This window comes from Aulonocara sp. 'chitande type north' Nkhata Bay, linkage group LG18 (genome assembly GCF_057382095.1).
Source record: "Aulonocara sp. 'chitande type north' Nkhata Bay isolate Kocher_YH1m ecotype deep benthic linkage group LG18, A_spYH_male_GT1.1, whole genome shotgun sequence".
NCBI lineage: Eukaryota > Metazoa > Chordata > Actinopteri > Cichliformes > Cichlidae > Aulonocara > Aulonocara sp. 'chitande type north' Nkhata Bay.
The window spans coordinates 36,159,871-36,181,766 of NC_141361.1; the positions used below are offsets into that span (position 1 = coordinate 36,159,871).

Here is a 21,896-nt window from a genome sequence, read left to right on the forward strand (position 1 = left end):
TTGAGCAGATCAGCAAGAGAGATCTGAGCAGAACACACAAGCAGACAATACAAAGTTTGTCTCTCTCACACACACACACACACACACACACACACACACACACACACACACACACACACACACACACTCACACACACTCACACTTACTTTGGGCTTACTAAGAGCACAGCAAGGATCAAAGATGATTGAATAAAGTAGAATTAATCTCCCTGAGCGACCGGCCTATGACTACGGTATCGATGCATTCGTCTCCAGGGGGAGTCTTTCTGTCTCAAGGGTCCGAGCTCAAGAGCAGCTGGGATAACTAGAAATGCGACACCAGCTCAGATGTCATAACCTTCACTCTATGTAGAAATGATCTAACAATGCCGGCTCATATAAGTAATGGCAGTCAAAACTAAGCCTCATCAGAAAAAAAGGAATGTTCAAGAACTGAAAATATGTCCTGAACTTCTATCTGACACCCTGTCGGAAATAGACTGAGCCCAAGGGTGCACTCTAGTGTACTCTGTCCTCCTCATGCTGTCCTCTTTCCCTTCTTCAACTCATCACTGCACCCTCTTTACCATCAAATGTACTTAGACTTTCTTTTTTTGAGTTAAACTAATGGACCTGCAGATATGTGTAGAAAGTGAAAACAAGAGGGAGAAAACTGAGGTGACTACAGAAGATTTATAGATGGTGATAGGGCAAAGAATAGAGAGTGAAAAACCATTACATGGCTGATAACAGAATACTGGGAAAAAATATTTAAAAAAAAATTAAATACAGTAAACAAGCAATTAATCAGTGGGCAAAAAAAAAAAAAAAAAAAAAAAAAAAAAAACCAGCAGAGGTGAAGAAATATAAGAAGAAAGACTGGTGAACAAGAACAGAAGCGAGCAGAGGTTAAGGTTAGGATCTTAGTGAAGGAAGGGTGGGCAGAAGAGATGATGAAAAGGTGCTTACAGCAATTTCTCTCCATCTATCTGTAAGGACCATCCTATCAGCCTCAATGTCCACCCACAGACCCTGACGACAAACCCAGCATGCTGATTGGCTGCTGAATGTCGCTGTGAGGGGAGGCGGGGTGGAGGTTATGAATATGTATGAACTATAACCGGTTGATATACTGCTCGAGAGAGGAGGGGAGGCGATGGGTTGAAGAGCAGGAGAGGAGGGAATTGGGGGAGGATAAAATGAATAAAAAAGGGCAGGAAGACACGTTGGAGGAGGGGGGAGGAAGAAAGGAATCGTGGAGCAGGATGGGGGAGGTAAAGGAGGAGAGCTAAAGAGCAAATGATGGACGTCAAGGGATGAGGAGGGATGGAGCGAGGAGAGATGAAGGGAAGGGTGGAGAGGAGTGGTATCAGGAGGATTCAGAGGACACTAATGAGACAAATTAATCATACCACACACGCGCGCATGCACGCACACGCACACCTCCCCCTTATCTTAACCCAAGAAAGGACTCGACTCATCAGTGGTGTTGGTGTATGTGTTTGCATGATATAGGCCAGGCGTAAGACGGTATGAAGGAGAGATTGGGGGGAAATAAAAGCAAAACAAGACACACACCCAAAAAACCCCAAAACCAAATCACCACTGACACCCACCCACACATGAACATACAGCGCCGTGCTCCTAGCTTGCATGCTGCACTGTGTAGGATAGGATTTATGTGATTGGATAAGTGAGAGAGGGGTCCCAGAAGACGACGCCATGCATTCATTACACACAACATCACCAGGGGTGTCTCTCTCTCAGGGGTGGAGAAGGATGCTCAGAGTGCCAACTGGAGTTTGTGATACTACTGTGAGGCTGGTAAGGTTATACACCACCATTGTGATCCTTGACACTGCTGGTTAATCAGGAGGTTTGAGTCTGATGTGGAATTTAGTCAAATGTTAAATCTGTGACACAGAACATTATAACAAGAAAAAAAATGTGTGTTGACTTTTACTACTGATCCAAAATGTGCACAGACTTGTTTATCATGGAACATGTAAAAACAAATGCCAACAGACTCAATAAACCAATCCGTAAGGCCAGTAATGTTGTGGGGATGGAGCTGGACTCCCTCAAGGTGGTGTCGGAGAGGCGGATGTTGTCCAAAATAAAGACAATGTTGGATAACACCTCCCACCCACTCCATGACATGCTGGTCAGTCACAGGAGCACGTTCAGTGAGAGACAGAGTACCGAAAAGCACCACTGAACGACACAGGAAATCTTTCCTGCCTGTGGCCATCTCCCTGTACAATCCATCCACTTAACACACTGTTTGCTGCTACAACTGCACATGTTTCTTTTCAGCTATTTATTAATAAGTGAAATATATATATTGTACTATTCTTAGTTAGCCTATTGTCTGTCTTGTCAATGTTTGTTTATAATGGAGCACTGTAACAAAAAAATAAATAATTTCCCCCAGGGATCAATAAAGTATTCTGATTCTGAAATACATGTGTTGTTGGCATAGACAGGTATATGAAAGATGGATGTCACCCAATGGATTGTAAAGTGCAGGTTTGAAGCCTCGACTGAGCGTCTTCTTCACAGAGAGTGGAAAATCATTTACATGGTGTTTTTTTGGTGTCCTGAAGCCAGATGTGACGAGCCAGGGGTGTGTCTAACTGAGAAACCACGCTATTTGGGTAACAACTTTTCAATCACAATGATAACATCCTGGACAATCTTCTCTTGTCTAACTTTTAAAATACTTCACACTTACACCATGGGCTTGCATGACTGAGACTATGAAGGAAAGGGTTTGTGAAGGTCAGAGCAGAGGGTTGTTTTCTGACAGACTTCTATAAAACCACAAGTCTTATTGGAACAACAGTTATTGCTGGTCATTAAAAAAAAAAAAAAGTTATGTAGTGTTTAAGGCTATTGGCAGTAAACAAGTCGCCACATCCAGGGCTGGTAAATTAAGCTATCGTGGAACTGCCGAAAACTTTTTATAGGCAGTTCCAGTTTTCTATTTTATAAACAATCTCGCAATCGCTAAAAAGTATCTTACATGTTTTTTAAGCTTTAAAGTTAGAGTTGTGGCAACACAGCCACCTGATTGTGGTCTATTAGTCATGACCTCTGGTGGCGAATTATCAGACAAATCCTCAGGCCTGCCGCTTGAGACATTCAAACATCTTGTACTCCAGTTTCTGTACATTTTGTTTATCAGGTTTCTGTGTCTACATGTTGCATCCATACAGTTTTTGTATGCAGTTCTCTAACCAAGATTGCCATTGTTAGCTGATAACTTTGCATTTGGCCCTACTGTCAAAATATGGTCTTTTCTGGCTGCAGACGATGAATGTGGCAACATTACAAATGTTGAGGCTTTTCAGGCCAGAAACCAACTGACGAGGAAGACTGTGAGTGTGAGTTTGCAAGTTAGACACAAAGTTGATTTTGTGTTACTGTGTTTCTGAGCCCCAATAAAACTTTTTACAGGTAATTTGTTAAAGCTAATGCACTGAATGGTAAATACAGGAATATCAGGGGCGTGTAAGAAAATGAAGGGGTACCGTTATATTTTTAGACATATTTGCACATCTTTTAAAAATAACAAGCATTTAAAATTCAGTTTGTGTAAGAATGGAAAAACTAACTTAACTAGAAGATTTACGTTAGAAACTTACAATGTACTTTGGACCTATAAAAGGACAAAGATGAATTGTGCTTGATTAATGTGTTCCACAAACAGCATGAAGTCTATGAATTCTTTATAGGTTGGTTTTCAGCATTTATCTGACCTAAATAGTAATCTTGAATACAAATTAAACCTGAAGGAAAATTTGTTTTGTCTGTATGTTTGCTTCAGAAACACAGCTGCAACTTGGCTAATAAATTACAAATCTTACTAATTCAATGGACAAAATATTTTTCCATCCATATTGTTACTTTGGAGATTTTATATATCTGAGAAAGGAATATATGATTATGCATGAAAATTCCCAAACTGGGCTGAATGCATAGACTGTATATACAAGATGGCTGTAGCTATTCGTTGCAATCCTGTAGCTAGTCCTGTTGCAGTGCTGCAATGTGAGTGTTTTGGCAGTTAAAGTCTTGGTGTCTGGACACTGAGCAAAGGGTGGGTTCTGACTCAGAAATTGAGGGACACAGCACACCCAAGAATCAGTAACAAGGTAGGTCCACCCTAAATCATATCCTTCCTCTCCCTTTTAACTAAATGTGATACAAAACAACAAGTATGGTGTACACAAAAAGATCAGAATCTAGACCAGATTGAGGAAGCTGGGGGCCATTTTTTAAAAATATATTTCTATAAAACTAAACTCCTTTAAAAAAAAAAAAAAAAAAGGAAAGAAAGAACTCTCCCCCTGCTGGCGATTAAAAAGAAAGCAAGTTAAAGACCCTCCATGTTGGCCTCACCAGCAAGTTATGCTGATTTTTTATATACAGTCCATGTGTTTCGTCTATGAGCCTATGGCAGCGCTTATGTGATAACATACTCACAATAAGCAGATATTTAGCAGGGCTATCACCATCTTCAGATGAACTACCATCACAACCAGCTGACTGTGATTATAAAGACTTCCTAAAATATATTCAAATATAATGCTGACCTCCAAGGCAAATTCCTAATTCAGATAAATAGGTGGTGAAAGCTGGTAGGGTTGCGTGTATGGAATTACCTCCTCTACATTAGAGGCAGTCTTAGCTGAGGTCTCCATGAATATGAGTCCATGTTCTCTGGCAAATGCTTCACCTTCCTCTTTCTTCACCTCTCTCCTTGACTCCAGGTCACTAAAACAATAGATACAATCAATTATAAAATGATGTAGCAAGCCATGAATTACAAACTAAATTGCTAGGCAGTTCAGTGTTGGTCACGTGTATCCTTATTTGCTACAGGATTACTGATTTTACAAAAGCAGTTTTGGTAGAAATTGCAGAAGATCACTTTAAACTATGTTTTTTAAAAATGAAGCACCCTTGTAGCCAAACTCATTACAACTATAGCGTGCAACTGAATTTTCTCTGGGTCCATTCTTGTCAGGGGCTTGTATTTTGTGTACTTCTGGTAACTACTCATTTAAGAAAAATTAAAGCCATTATTTCCATTCTGCATCAAAATGATGAGAAATATAAATTAAACAAAAACAAATTAAACATTTTATGCTCTCTTTGTAAATCCCAAGAAATCTGTACCTACATTTGGCTTGTCTGTTTACTAGTGGGATTATTTAGAACGTCATGGATGGATTTACACAAACATTTTACCAGACACTGGGATTAGCCCAACAACTCAGAAGTGATTAGATTTTGGAGTTGATCTGGATAAAGATCCAAGACATTTTGGAAGGATTTTATTTTATTTTTTAAACACACGGCAAAACCGGACATATAACATATATCAAATTAACATTTTCTTGTTTGAAAACTTATCCTCAAGCTCGTTGAGGTGACTGATGTTGTGGTTTGGGACTATATAAATAAAATTGAATTGAATTGCTACTTCATGATATCATGAAGCTACTTTAAGGTCTTGACTGGGAAATGTCTAGCAGCAGAGAGTAAGAGAGTAATGCCTTCTGCTTTTAGGTGGCTAACTTACTGCTAGCTTAGTGTAGATTGCCGTTTTCTAAATTCAACAATTCCACCTCAGATCACACAAAGTAAATGTCTTTTTAAACGGCAGAGTTAATGCCAATGTGTCTGTAATTGTATCAAAAGCTACATTTTTTGGAAACTGTCATTTTACAGAATATGAGTGAGCAAGCAGTTTGTTCAATACCAGCTGAAGAGAACTGTGGAAAGAAACTTCCTCATGTAAGTTGTAAATATTAAAGCACATTTAGCAATGGACGTCACTTGTTGTGACAAGTTTCTTACATGGTGGTGTGTTATGTAAGCTTGAGCACAGAGTGTGTCTGGGGGAGAAAAGCAGAAGTGACTGAATTACACACTTAGTGACAGTGTAAAATTATGACCAGCCTCAGCCATAAAAAACAAAGTCAGACAAGTCATCGTTACACAGCAACATGTTGTAAAACACACTATTAATGGTACAGCGTTATGTAGGGCAGTGGGCAGCCATCACCGTAGAAGGGGGGAGGGGGGCAAACTAACAAACTAAAAAACATGTTACCTCTTGTTGCCAATGAGCATGATGACCATATTGGAGTTGGAATGTTGGCGGGCATCCTCTAACCAGGTCGTCAAGTGGTTGAAAGTGTCCCTTCTGTTCAAACGAGCACAGATTGATGGTTTCACTATGACTGCATTGAGATCAAACTGAAAGCATGCCAGATAAAGCAGCTGTTGTCACGCAGACGCATAAACATAACTGATTTTACAGATCTGCCGTTTCCTTTTAAATTGGTGACTGATGTGTGTGCCACTTCCTCTTGCAATTATGCCAACTATTTAAACAGAAAACTCCCTCATCCTGAAAAATATACATCTACCTCTGTAACTCCTTTATGCACATTAATCGCAATAATTATTGCTTCAGTTTAATTTCTTACAGGTGACAAATGTGATGGGAATACATCTCCAGACAGTTTTCAACTCTTCATATACCTGAGCACTAACGGATGAATTGTCATTCACTAGGATTGCTGCTTTTATTAGAGTATCTACAGCAAACACATGAAAGGAAACAAGAGACGAAAGAGAGACAGATCATCAAAGCTCGATTCGCCAGCTGGTTTCAAACACAATGCAGTTAATGGTCAGGGCCTTTAAAACACACCAGTGCACCTAATAAATGAATTTTCTTTTCTTAATTTCAGAAAATTTCATTCATGCAATCAACAGGGTTGGAATTAAAACTTAATATATAATAAAAATGTTCTGATTTAAAAAAACAAAAAAACAAAAACACTTCGAGACAGTACAACTGGCACTAAGACTGTGAGCTATAAACTACTGCTATAATGAATCTTTATCACCGTATCACAGTTGACAGGATGTCATTACATATCTGACCCCACACTGGCCTTTTTTCCCCAGCTCATCCTATAATTTCCAGGGCTCGCGATTTTGCGAGCTCTGATGTCTGAAGTCTCTTCAGTGGACTCCAGTTTCCCAGTTCTTAATAATACTTGAATGAAAAACAAAATCTGTTCTGCTCATTTCCAGCATTTTATTTTTCACTCTACTATAGCAACTCTGTGAGACTCAACATTCAAAATGATCCTTATTCAGCTTGTAGTAGGCCTTGGTGCATTCTTTGTCTAAAACAAGCATTGAACCCTTCCCCCTTTACAGCCACCCTCCCTTAAAGCCAACTGTTTTCTGACTGACCCTTGTAAACATTAGGTTTGGACAGCAGGTGGACATATGCCTGAGATGAGTGTATTAGGGATATTGTCACAAACATTACTCAAAACTTTTGCCAGTTTAATGTGAGCGTCTACCATTGCAAATGTGTTTATGTAACAGAAAATTCAAGACTACAAAAGGGCTGACTCCATAGTCAACTGACTGCAACTGCATATAGAATGTCAGAGCTATGAAGGGTAGGATTCTTCCACTGGGGATCATAAATATTCCAAAGAAAACGGATTATCATGAGTTGGTGGAGTGGAAATCCTGAATGAATTACCCTGGACAAAAAGTCATGGGACAGAAAACATTTAACCCCTTAAGAATATGAAACTCAATCATCACAATTAAAGGTAATTAAACTAGTAAATGACAATATATATGTTTCTATGGCTCACAGTGTTGAACTGCCGGTGGGTTTTAAACAGCTCGGCTAAAATGCGCTACTGACTTTGGCCATCCTTTCTTTTTCAACAGCAGCATGATGATTTTTACACTAGTATCTTTATAACTTTTGGATAAATTAAGTATTAGGGATACCTCTTTCAACAACATCTGATCTAGCCTCATTGCTAGTTTCTTAGCTCGCTAAGGTCACTTCCATTTATCAGTGCTGTAATTTAACTTTCAGGGATAGCTGGTAAGCCAGCAGATGACAATGGTTAGCATTCAACACTAGCAACTAATGGGTGACGCCAGACATTTATATAGAGTCTACGATGATATCACAACATGCTCATAACATACAAGTGGAGATTATCCATAGTGAGGAAAGGATGCTTGTAACATGACTGTAGTTCTACTGCGGTTCATCTCTATTGCATTGTGTCTTATAAACACTCAGCTAGCATGTGTATGATTGACTGACTGATTGTTACCTTGTGATGTCATAGACTAGGAGTGCTCCTGCCGCTCCTCTGTAGTAAGACCTGGTGATGGACCGGAACGACTCCTGACCAGCCTGGAGAAACACATGCATATATTAATAAACAGAAATTGAAAGCTGAATAATTGAAATGTCTGCAGACACCTGCAGAGTTGTCGGTTTTTCAAGGGCCCCAACAAAGACTTTGGCTTCACAGGTCTGCTTTTTTAGCTCTGCAATTCATTCAAACAGCTGAGCTCTTCTGCAAGCTCCCATGTTGTCTAGTCCTAATACATGTTATACATCAGTCCTGATTCTCTAGCAGAGTCCAGCTCTGGGTTTTCAGTCAGCTGGGGAGAGGACAGGACAGAGCATAGCCTGTAATCGGATACAATAGAGTTCTCTTTCATTCTCCATCTATCTTTCACAATCCCTTTCTTTCTCTCTGCTTGTATGTCTAACCTTGCTGTTTCTCCATATTTATGATGAACAGAAGGACTAGCTCCGCTAGTCAAGCTGGCTCTCTGGGTCACCTTGTTCAGTGAACCCCACTACATTATTATCATCCCCTCGTTATCTCACTTTTTCGATGTCTTTCTTCGATCACTCATCTTTTAAGTGATCGAAGAAAGACATCTTTCCTTCATTATTTTCATCATCCGGTATTCTTACAACCCCCCCCCCCCCAGTGCAATATCTATTCATGTTCTCTTGCTATTCAATGTACAGTAACAATGTCGCCTGTGTTCGTCCAAGCCCGAGCAGAAAACAAAACGACACTCTATCCTAGCAGCTGCAAGTCCCATGCTGCTCTGACCTCATCTGAACACCAGACAGTCAGAAAGACAGGGAGGTGAATCATTCAGCCAGTCAGGGGACCAGGCTGTCAACGTCTCACCCAGCGAAGCAGTTGGTTTGTGAGTCAGAAAACTAGTGAGGACAGCCAACAAGCTGGGTAAGTTAGCCAGATAGAAAGCCATTCAGAAGTTTGGTCAGCCAGTGCAGCAAACACCAAGTTAGCTGGTCACTAGAGCAGTCTGCGAGATGTTCAAGGAGCAGTCAACCAGCCAGTAATGCTATTAGTGAATAAATGATAAATAAGGGTGAAAGAGAGGGAACGCTGTGCCTGTCTGCCATCTGGCACACAGGCGTGCATAAAGAAACACACAAGCATACATGTGGCAAGTGCAGCCTGCACAATAACCCAAGTGGCTTCTCTAACTATTCGGAGATTATGTACTATACAAATCCAAATTTGTTGCTGAGATTTTCACTTTGGCCAAACCCAGAAAACCAGGTAAAGACAATAATCTCACTGGTGGGCCCCCCAAAATGCACTATCCTGGGACCAGAGAACCAGGACTGAAATGCTGGTCCCTTTTCTCACACTGCTTCCTTAAGATCAGAGAACAGGTATTCAAAGAGCTCTAACGCCATCTGTTGGTTAAAGCTGTAAGTGCAAGCTGTGAAAAATCACAGTCCACCAATCCAAAAGTCACAATGTTACATCATTTTCTGGGACTGTCCCATAATGCAGGCATGCATTTTAGATAAACAAACGAAAAGGGTCCTTGCTCTGCAGTGCTGCACATAAGTTAAATAATAATAAAAGAATAATAATGTTGCAGTTTTTGGAAAAAATAAAAGCCAAACAAAATTCAATACATTCCTGCCACATTATACTAACAAGCTTGAAACCTTCATTTATAAGACTTAAATACACTTACAGTTGAGGAAACAAATTCAAGTTATATTTTCTGTTTGAAAAAGAAAAGGTAGAAAAACAGTATATGTATTACCGTATCCCAGATTTGCAATTTGATCTGTTTGCCATCTATAGTGATCATCCTCGCGCCGAATTCCACACCTGCATAGACACAATCACAGAAGATGGGTGAATAACCCTTTCTAAATAAAAGCTACACAGATCTTACACAGAAGACTTTTTTCTTAACTGTTAATTATCTGTTGATGGATTCTGATAGCAATCAAATGCTTTTAAAAAGACATGCGTCTGTATTCAAGCTAGAGGTCGATTCTATATAATATCCATTATCATCTGCCTGCAGGCAATGTGCAGGATATGGATAATGTCCTTAACATAATTGCAGTTTGACAAGTAAGCACTTGAAACACCTCAAAAGCTTTGCAGATCGGCCATTTGTTGATTTTAACCGAGATGATGAAAATCCATTTATAATTTCTGTTGGAGAAGTCAAACCCAGCTATGCTTTTCTTTCTGCACAAGCGTATAGATCCCTCAGCCTAGTTCACAGGAAGAGAGATTTGTGGAGAGGTCTGATGCCAGACATTTTATTTTAAATATGAGCAAAGCTGAGGAGATGGACCCACTTGGACTTATCTCATACTCTCCAGATCCACCTTTATACAGACCATGAAGAGTACCACAATGTAAACACAACCTTAATCAATCTTATCTACAATCTTAAATAATGCTGATGGAGGCTGTGGGGCTTGTGTGATGGCTTCATGCTGTTCTTGTCACACAACCAGTGATCGCAAGTGGTATGCATAATGTGTGTAATCTGAGGTTTGAATTTCTACATGACATAACACTTGATAAGGATTATAGCTGCTATAATTACTGGGTCATCTGTGTTTTGAGCCCAACATAAATTGCCCCACAGACACAAAAAAGTATACATTGCATTGTGCTTAAGATCAAATTTGAAGTTGAAATCACATATCTGCTCTTAGGCCAAAGGCTAAAATTGGATGTAAATATTGGCTTTATATTTTATTTATTTATTTATCAGTGGCTCCTCCCCTGTAGCAGGGGTGGTGTTGCGGCTGAAGCTGCTTTACAAAGCATGTGATTTCCAACTCATTCTTTCATTGTACATAGATCACACGAGCTGGCAAGAGATCCAGTATATGGCTTAGGCCGCTGACCCACTCGGATTTAAACAGCACTATGGAACTCAGCACTGCTGAGAATCCATACAGGGCAGGGGTGGGTTTTTATTTTGATGGGCACACCGTGCAGCCAATCACATGCAAAGAAGGGCTGTGTGAAAGAAGGAAGGGGGCAGACGTTTTGTGGTGGTACAGACCAGGTACACAAGTGTGTCGAGGAAAAATGAAGAAGCGAGCGAAAACGTAAAATGAGCAGCATCTGCATTTCAATAATACTGGAGGCTGCAAAGCTGAGAGCTGGCTTTATGGCCATTCATACTGCACAAAGTAATTAAGCAATTTTCTGTAACGGATGCAATTGTAAGAGGTTACTCCTCTCTGTCAAATCTACTGGAGTTGTACACAGTAAAATCTGAATTATCTGAATATCAGAAGGGTTTTGGTTAACTCAGCATCTAATTACTTTTTACTTAGTTTTTTATGTTGTTAACATAGCATCAGCTATATTGCTTTTACTTTACTTTAGTCTGACCTAGTCTATCAAGTTTAATTAGTAAAAGTCATCTAATTATGCTTTATGTTTTTATTATAAATGATGCAGGTGGTCTTACCGATGGTGAGGTCGTGAACTGGCTGAAACCTCTTGTCTGTGAACTGTAGTAATAGACATGACTTTCCCACACCTGAAAAGAAAAAGTACACAAACAGAATTAAAGGGGATTCATTCATATGCTGACAATAAAATACTACAAGTCAGAGCCACTGCTGTTTGTAGGTTGGCAAAACACCAAGTTACAACTCTTATATTTTTAATATAAGACAACTGGAGTCAACATCATGTTCAAATGACCCAGCAGGGAGCACACCATTTCATCAGCTTTGCTCCAGTTAACTATTAGCAAGCTAACTGAGCTATAAAAGGTGGCTAATTTTTATGTAGCCAAAAGGGCACTAATGAGCGTGCCTATTTTCAATGGCAATCCACACATACCTTCAGCTCTGAATGTGGCAAACTCCCACAGATACACAAACACTTACAAAAGCAACACTTTCATTGTTCATAATTCTGTTTTAGGTAATTTATTCTCAACTGGAAAAAAAACCCCAAAGCGAAACAGCGAGTTAGGAAGTCAGATGACAGGTGTTTGCAAATGCAATCATTAAATCAAAGACACATTGACTTAACTGCATTACAAACTACAGATGGAAATGGTGAGCAGATTCTCAGAGAGAGTGCGAGCTGTTATTTCCTCAACACAAATATCTAGAAGCATGACAAACACACTCAACAGGTTTGGTGCCACAGTACTTCTACAACATTTAAAAAAAGTTAGTCACTTGTCACTGAGATGTGTGTGTGTAAGTGTGTAGTAAAAAGAAAATTTCCTTTAGTGAAGAGCAGTTACGAAAGCAAGGAAACAAAAGAAAAAAAATAAATAAATACAGCCGTAATTCCTGCCACCTTGAACCCATTGCCACCTCCAAGGCTAATATGCTACGGTGAGGAATCCCTTAAGAATATCGATGCCTATTGGTGAAGAGATGCATTTGAAAGCAAAGAAACTTTAACTCAACCTGATACCATTTTAACCCTTTTATAAAAAGACCAAGAGTGTCAGGAACATTCAAGAAAATGGAGAATGCTGGTATAGAATGATTTACTCAGCAAATATGGTAAGTAAGGCTTTGGAGTCAAAGGGTTTGGGAGTGTGTGAACATATGTGTGTGTAAGAAGAAAAACAGGAGGAGGAAGTGGGGGAGGGATGACCACAGGAGAATAAAAGAGAACGTTAAGGAGACAGTAGCTGGCAGAAACTCAAGGAGGTGCGACATGGTCTTCCTCTTCCATGGTTTCCACGGGTCACAAGTTGCTAAGCAGGGCCTGTGCGATGACGCTGATGCTAGTAAGGGATGGAGGGATCTCGAGAAAGTTAAATAAAGGTGTAACAGTGAAGTCATTGTTACCTCCGTCAGTCAACAGACACCTGCTCATAGCCACTCTTGCACTACTAAAGCAACAAAACAGTAATAGCAATCTTTCTAATTAGCCACAATGCAATTAACATACATTTTAACATAGCAGAACCTTTCATTTCTGACAAGAGGTAACAGCTTGATGGCTGTTACCTCTTGTTACCTCAGAGCAAAAGCAACCTGTCTACAGGGGCCTAGAATCAAAGCATGCTGTGTCTTTAAATGCAGAGCATGGCTACAATTGGAGTCATAATTAGTGACTGTGATAGGTTTCTGTGAATGTGCTTTCAAACAGTCTAGCTCTCACCAGATCTCGTCACACAGAGGAAAATTTGGACATACATGCTGGGTTGTCAGACAACAAAAGGAACATGTTGACTGGATTACTGACAGGTGGAATAATTAAATTGCGCTTTTTGAGCAAACACCAGTATGACTCAACAAATGTGATCCACTAACAAGTAAAAATATCCACCTCCCATAGTTGTGGCAAATAACAAAATCTTTAATGATGGTAAATGGCCTGTATTTGTATAGCGCTTTTCTAGTCCCTAAGGACCCCAAAGCGCTTTACACAACCTGTCATCCACCCATTCACACACTGATGGGAAATCTCTCACAAAAGCCTGAACAGTGGAGCTTTGACCTTTAGCAACATTAAAAAAAAAAAAAAAAAAAAAAAAGGATGCATTCGACAAAATGATTCATAAACCACGGCCCTGTTCTTTAGACAAGGATACCTTGTAAAAAAGTATCCTTTTCCAGCTCACTTCAACAGTTGTCATAGTAACAGGTCCATCATGGCCGAGCACCTCACAAGTTGTCTCATACCATGGGGCAATTTCCCAGACTGAACTAGTTCTTACCTTTATTTGATACCTATTTCAAATTGTTTTTAATTACAATAAATCACAGCTAACACACTTCAACCAAAATCGATTGAAAACCAGACAGTACAAAAGACTGACATCGCTTTAGGGTTTGAAAAGTGAGGATAATGCAACATACTTTTTTTTAATGGCCATCAGGGGTGACAACTGCAAAAGGACTTTTGGTTCCTACAGATGTTTGTGTGAAAACTGCCTTTGAACTCCATCTCTGTAAATACTTTCCTAATGGGATTATGGGTTTATGGGCTCAGTCATTCATTTTGGGTATGAATAGCACATTTGTAAATTCTGTTCATTTTAACTGTAAAAAGAGGGAAAAAACAGTGCTGGCTAAAAAGATGGTCACTGACTAACAACTTGTGACTGACAAGTCTGCTAGTATGAACCACGCTGTGGTGTGGTTTCAGCCAGTCACGCACCACTCAATTTTTGTAAACCCAGCCAGTTGGTGAGGCCAGGTTGAAAACAAGAGTGTACGATTGTGTCCATTTTTACCACCAGTTAAAGTGCAGAGATCTTGGACTGTACAGAAGGAGATATTGGACGGCTTGAAGAGTAAGACGTTCTGGAGAAAACGTTGAAAAAGACAAAAACAAAAATACTGCAATCACTGTGCTTCCTCTTTCAACTTCTAGTCCTATATCAGTATTGATGTTGAAGTTGACGTTTTGCTTCAGTGGTGACACCTATTGTCCACGGGAGGACTGCATGGCCTCAGTGCCAGTATAAACGGTGAGGAGGCATTGATGACGTCAGGTCTTCTGACACAACCAACACAAAACCATAACAGACATTAACAGGGCACAAATCAGCGAGTGACGTCATGATGTCTGTGTTCATGTTTTATACTGAGGATGCAGAAAGTGAGCTGATTTGTGAGCACCACAAACAATATTATAGTGAGAGCAGAGAAATGTCAAATGTAATGACTTTTCCCTTTTATTTTGCTCACAGCTTATCAATAATCACAACTGAAGTTTTCTGTGTGACTGTTCATGTAAAAACATTGGATGCTGTTGTGCTGCTGTACATGTAGTATGACTGCAGTCTTTGCTTACCCATTCCAGACAAAAACCGTTGAAACTGTTAATCCGGCAGGACAAATTGAGCATTACATCCCTTTCCAGGCCTCATCTGCTGAAAAATAAGTCGAGGCTCTAACACATGAAAATGTGTAAATATGCTCACTTATAGAGCAGGGCGATATGACCAAAACTATTTATCACGATATACATTTGAAAATTTGCAATAACGATATAACTGACGATATAATTGACACTAGACAAAATACTTTACAACTCCACAACTTTATTAGTGAAAAAAAAACCATCAATGTATTTTCACTTAAACAAGCAGCTGTTTTTTTATGTGCATTAAAGTTATATAAAAATTTAACAGTGCAAATGCAAATTCCTTGCTGACAGTTTAACCAAAAGGCATTTCCAGTGGAAATTGGCCGACATGTCCTCAGCATAACCATGTATAATACCCACAAAACTTAAAAAGAGCTTATACACACACAATATGGTAATATTATGCTGAAGCACAGTACGTATCACTCCGCGAGGCTCCTGCCTACGATAGCCGTAATGCTCCGACAATCCATCAAGCGGTGCGGCTTCGTAGCTTAGCAAAGACGTCTGACAGATTTTCGAGCGCTGTGTACCACATAAAATCGTTTCGAGGTCAGTAAACACAACCAGAGTTCATACATAAGGCACACGGGATTATAGGGGGCACTGTCGATTTTCAGAAAAATCAAAGGATTGATTTTAAGCGCGCCGTATTTTCCAAAAAACACAGTAATAACGACGGCCCGCTAGCATGCGCTACCAAAAATAGTGCTTTGTTGTGTATCTGATGGACAAAAGCTAAACCAGTTCCACACCACTGAAGTTGCAGCATTTTTACAAACCAGTTCTGGTTCATCCGTTTCATTCTTTCGCCCTTCTCATTCTCTGTCGCCGGCACGCTTTTTCCTCCATGTGCATATGAAAACAAAGGCACTGCGCATGCGCGTTTTACCCATATTCTATTGCAATATTTCATTTTCTTATCATTGCCCAACATTATACCGGTATTACCGTGAACGGTATGATATGGCCCAGCCCTACTCACTTATTCCTGATACTGTTATTCTGGTCACTAAAAACGTCAAATGTTGATACCATTTCATCTCTAGCACTCAGAAATGTAGCAATTACGTTTTATGAAGAGATGATGTGGGCTGAGAATTAAAGTATAACACAAGCGAAAAAATTACTATTTCGTCTGAAATGAGACAAGAAAACGCTGACATTAAGCAGGCACAATACACAACCTTGTTGCACATGGTTGGTGCCGATGTGTTAGGAGTGTCCAGCAAGCCAGTGAGATGTTGCTCTGCTCATTTACAGCAGTAACTTGAAGCTTGGCTAGGTCAGCAGACTGCACCACAATCCCTGCTGAGGAATTTGACAGGAACTGTCCACGGGAACAGTTTTTTGCACATTAAGTATTACTCAAGTGCATTCAAGTGTGATCTGAAGCTGTCATCCCCATAGGCTGTCGGCAGGGGATTTCAGAAGTTGAGAACAATATAAAATAGCTGAAGTTATAGTTTTAGAGATCCTTAAAACTTAAACTCAATCAGCATTCTATTCTGAATGACGGACCCTATATACAACAATAATTATTAGATCCCAAGTTGTGGGACTATTTGTTAATCAAACCTGGTCAAATTGCAGTCCCACAATCCTGACAAGGCAGATTTCACATAGTTAATATTTACTGTTATAGGTCCCCCATTAACCCAGTTTAATCACACATGAACGCAATGTTATCCCTCAAACACTACTGTCATCAGAAAACCACCTCAACTATGAATAACACACTTTTTAGCTCAGTTCACACTCCAGTCTGGTCATTACTGCGAAGAGGTCTTTTAAATTAGGGCTTATGGGACACCGTACTCTGTATACCGCAAAAAGATTAATGATAAAACAAGTCAAGGACAGGTAGTTTCTGTTTAAGTTATGTTTCTGCCTGGTTACAGTTTTAGGTGGTTGTATGACCTAACATAGATGTTACTAATGTTTGCTTGAGCAATTTTCTTTGGTATCAAAGGTTTCATAGACCAAATATTTGAAGCAAAACACTCAGGTGATTAATAACTAATGAAAATGTGTTAGTTGCAGCCTTTCTCATGAACACATCTAAAGAGTTTTAAAAAATGACGTCATTTGTTGGGGGGGTGAATTGTGGAAAGCTAATAATCATAATTATTAGACAGGAAAACTACACACAAACATTTACCACAACTCCACTGTAAGTTCCCAAGGATACCTGTAAAAAAAAAACTTTAGTCAAAGCAGATACACACGCAGGACTTAACAAAAGGTCCACGAATGAAGGATTTGTTCATTTTAGCCAAAGACCGGATATTATTGCATAAAAAATCCCAACGAACTATAGCTGTGCATATTGAAATCTGTCTGTGCTTTTCATAATGAAAACTGCTGTGAAACAATGAACCTCAAATTCTCTGAATGGGGTCAAACTCTAAAATTTGAAAAGCTGGAGATCTACAGGCTGTGTTCAGTAGGACAGAGCCTATTTTTGGACATTCAATCTGTACTGAAGCTATAATTTCTGTTCAGATGCAGTTTGTCTTCTGCAAGCTATATCTGAGGACAGCCTGGCCATGGGTCAGAGAGACAGTGAACACTGAATTAACCTTTTCCTATGTCTCAGAATAGTCAATCCAATTTATCATTATTCGCCTGTGCAAGTCCCTGCTACTCCTTTAAGTCATAAAGCAAAGCATCTCCTCTCAAACACTCCACGAAGGGTTGAGAGAAAATAAGAGGAGAGAGAGGTGATGACACCTGGAATGATATCAGAATCAGAATCAGAATACTTTATTCATCCCGAGGGAAATTAGGGGTTACAGCAGGCAGCACGCTAATGGCGCATGCGCACTCACAAAGGAACCTTCTGACCAACTTTACACAAACATCACATTGGGCAGACATGTCAGAAGGTAGGCTGATAGGAAAAAAACAACGAAAATACACTACATGAGGTAAGAGGAGGAGAAAAAAAACTCCACTCAGACTGAGCTCCTAGTGGGAGAACAGTTTGATAAAAGAAAAAACACCTCGGTAAGTTTTGACAAATGTCACATTTCAGAAAGCATCAGCAACACAGCAAGGATGCAGGCATTAGAGCAACAATGGGTAGACGCCAAATTAAAATGACACATGGACAAGTTAGATAAAGGTCAAGAAAATTAATAGCAGGCCATGAATCTACACCTAAGGTGAACAACTACCAAAACACATACTACATGCCAAAAAAGGTAGGATGCCACTGGACAAAGTGACTTGTCTCTGTGTGTTTTTCCCCCTAGAAAGTCATACACTGCAGCTGTATTTCTGTATTAATTATAGTTAATATTTTAAAGAAAAATCTCTGTGAGAAACTAGTTGAACTATTGAGTTCAACCAAAGGAAAAAAGTGTCAACTCTGAATACATGTCTGGCAGGTGGGGTTAAGAGCACCAGCTGCATGAGTGTATTAGCTGGGAATCAAAGGAGCTTGCAAAGAAAAGCGTCTGGACTTCTTTAAGTTGCTTGAAGACGTTTCACCTCTCATCCGAGAAGCTTCTTCAGTTCTAAGCTCCTTTGACTACGATGACCTGGATGACTGAGAACCTTCACAGACATTAGCTGGGAATGTTTCCTCAGACTAAAATGATGTCTACGCATCACACCTTAAAACCCAACTAAAACTCACTGACTGGAAATACATCTTCCTCAGTCTTCATGTGTAGATGAATGATTACAGCACTAAAAGACTGCCAATCTTACTGGTACTGACCATCATACTAGGCACATGGGGAAGATGGAAGCCTTAATGATTACTTTTCACAATAAAAGCCTCACTGAACATTGATTAACCTGGAGATCGGAGGTTTTTCTGGTGTTTAAACTTGTGGATTTGCTTTGACTCAGCAAAGCAGTTACAAGGTAACAAGATGACACACCCAAGTTAAACTTGTCCAACTACTAGTCTATGACTGGTTTTAGATTTTAATAACCATCATATCTCCTTTAGGGTGAAGATAAGACCAAGATAAGATGTGTTATATTCTATAAAATTAAACATAGAAGAAACAAATAATTCCAAAATAAAATTATTAAATACAGTCATACAAAAGTGTAAAAACTGACCGCCTAATGAAAATACAAAAACCGATCACAGTCAAAAAGAGTTCTTCCAGAAGATGTCCCTTTCTCTTTCGGACACACTTTTCACATTCAAAGGCAGGCAAATCGCCCCACACTTTGTCCACAAAGTTGCCACAAGCCAAGCTGATGTTGTCTAACTAGTTAGTTAAGTAGTTAGGTGGTGGCAAAAATTAGCAAGTTCTACTCATACCAGTGATTCACCCACTGAATTACATGCCTTGCACTGGGCTTTTTGTTGTTTTTTGCCTAAGCTATAGCCTGGTATTAACATTGTTTACAGATAAAATATAGCTCTAGAAATTTTCAATTTTAGCAAGGGAATAAAGAACCAGACAAATATTTCATACTGTTATACCTGTTCAGCTAACATCTATTGACTTATGTTCACTAATAAAGGTAGGCTAAATCATTTATTTCTGTATTGAATAAATATGATTGGGTGCCATCCTGCTGGTATGCTGGTAAGCAAGAGATAAACTCCCCACTGTCTCCTTCCCCTCTCTCCCTGCATCTACATGCAGCAACTCGTAAGCAGCTTCGCTGTTCCCAGTCACTGCTACATAATTAGCAATAAGCATTGTAGCTTATGAACAGTGCTACATACATTGTTTGCAAGATTAAATCCCTTCTCCCCAACCCACCTTAGTTTAAGATGATCTGATCAGTCTGACTTGCATCATAGTATGATAACAACATTGCAGGCTAGTTTCTTACTTAAAATGACCTGTCTCCTATACATAAGTGTAACTGCTGACCTTTCTGTTGACAGAAATCACATGACCTAGTATAAGTAAACATCATGACTCCTGCACCTTTGAGTCTCATCATTGACAATGCTGGAAAATATTTTTTACTCAAGCAATCGCTGGATAGGTTTTTACTTCTGAAAATCACTCTTGATGTATCTCTCAGCCCCAGATGAATTGAGCCAGACAGAACAGTCAGATATATTGGGATTATGTAACGTTGTATTAAAATGACATATTACATGCAGAAAATGATGTTTTTACAATTATTTACTGTTGTATACAGTTACTACTACTCTGCCCCTAAACCTATTTAGAAGCCTTTCTACTGATCACAACAACAACAAATCAGTGAGCCAATTAGATTTTCACCTGGCAGACTAATGTTAGGTTTCTTTCCAGGGATTCCTGAAAGTGATCCCAAACACCCCACGCTAAATTTGTAATGTCATATGATGAGAAGATGATAGCTATGGAACATTTGGCCCAGCAGCTTTTTTGACACTAATATTAATTACATGTTATGTCCTGGACACCAGATATTTTAGTTAAAAAATAAATACTATTTCCCCCTGGAAATATGCTTGAAAAACAAAACGAGGCTAGCACTGCAATGCCCGCGTGTGTGCTTAAAAAAGCCTCTTGAGGCAAAAGTAAGTGGCGCACAGATGGAGTATTTCTGGTGTAGACATCTGTGTAATCAAGCTGGGACCTTTTCAACATTCACTACTGAAGATAAACAACATACTTGTACGAAATCATAACAGCAGCAGGCAGAACGTGACCCTGCTTGGCAATAACAGTGTAGTAAACATGAAACCCACCACAGTGTACATCATCTAAGACAAAACTACATATCCGCACAATGGGAGTCTTTCCCCAATATCTATTTACTCTGAAAATTTTCTAGCTGCCTCTTACTATCGCTGGCAGTTTATCTTACTAAAGCTCTCGTTGTACCTCACAGTAAGACCTGCCGCCTTTTCTAAATCTGGTGCTGTAACAGTATAATATAGAAATGTACCTGCAACTACACAGCGGTACCCCTCATCAGTACAGCCTGCTAAAAGTAAACAGATGACAACACCGCCGGCTAATTGAGCGGTTTCCAGCACAAGATATACAAACCTATATTTTGGTAAATGAAGCGCAAAACATGGAACCATGCAACGACTCCAAATCGCATGGATATATGTAGCCAGAAATTAGATCTGCTCTACGCCATTTCAGGGAATATTAGAGGTGCAGCTTGGCGTCTTGGCCTTCTCTGACAAGAAGCTAAGCTAATGTTTAGTAATTATAAGACATGAACAACAACAGAAATTGGTAGTGTGGTTGTCTGTCGTATGTAGCTGCAGTGAGTGAAGCATTATTTGGATGTCGTGACAGTCGGTTGCTAAATATTTGGTGGAAAAGCTACTTAGCTGGGCTGGCAAGCTGTGGCTAACACCCCCACCCTCGACGCAAAGGGACAAAAGGCCCAAACATTTATCAGCCGCTATCAACCTTGACACAAGCTACTCCAAGGCAGCTTGTGTAAAGATTCCTCTGTAGATTTTTAACACTGCCAGGGGTCGCTTATTGTTATCTAAATATGTTAATAGAGAAGGATTGGAGCTGTCATCCCACCCCTTCTGTCTCTGCTTTTACCACGTCATTGAACTATCCAACACTGCGGAAATACGCCGCTAGCTAGCGGCTAAGAGCTAGGTAAATGCTAATTGGCAGTCTAACTGGCACTTGTTGTAACTTACCCGTGTCTCCGATGATGATGTATTTGAAGAGGTACGCATACGCCATGACCCCTGGTTTGTGCAGTTAGCTGTCTAGCCTGTTACACCTTCGTAAAATCGAACGTTACCGTGTGAAGAAAGTGGCTGACAGACTGTTAGCCCGTTTCTCTCTGTCCGTGCTGAGGAAGGAACAATAAACAGCCAGAGCCTCGGCTCGACGTCACACGGTCCGCCCTCGCCACGCTACACAATGAGGTCTTCAGGGTCTGCTCGGAAATTTACGATGCATTTCACTA

The 21,896-nt window shown here is 39.8% G+C and overlaps 1 protein-coding gene across 1 annotated transcript in view; it reads right to left on the reverse strand.

The window, feature by feature from the left end:
* LOC147309096 (ras-related protein Rab-2A) overlaps positions 1–21,820 on the reverse strand; it is a 30,901-nt gene extending 9,081 nt beyond the window's left edge. Inside the window, exons 1-6 of the mRNA XM_086271398.1 lie at positions 21,622–21,820; positions 11,638–11,709; positions 9,949–10,016; positions 8,163–8,245; positions 6,104–6,196; positions 4,647–4,758 (exon numbers count right to left, since the gene is read on the reverse strand). Of these exons, the coding sequence (XP_086127524.1) occupies positions 4,647–4,758; positions 6,104–6,196; positions 8,163–8,245; positions 9,949–10,016; positions 11,638–11,709; positions 21,622–21,667 (474 nt within the window). The 5' untranslated portion in view covers positions 21,668–21,820. The remainder of the gene's footprint in view (positions 1–4,646; positions 4,759–6,103; positions 6,197–8,162; positions 8,246–9,948; positions 10,017–11,637; positions 11,710–21,621) is intronic.
* Positions 21,821–21,896: the final 76 nt, after the last annotated feature.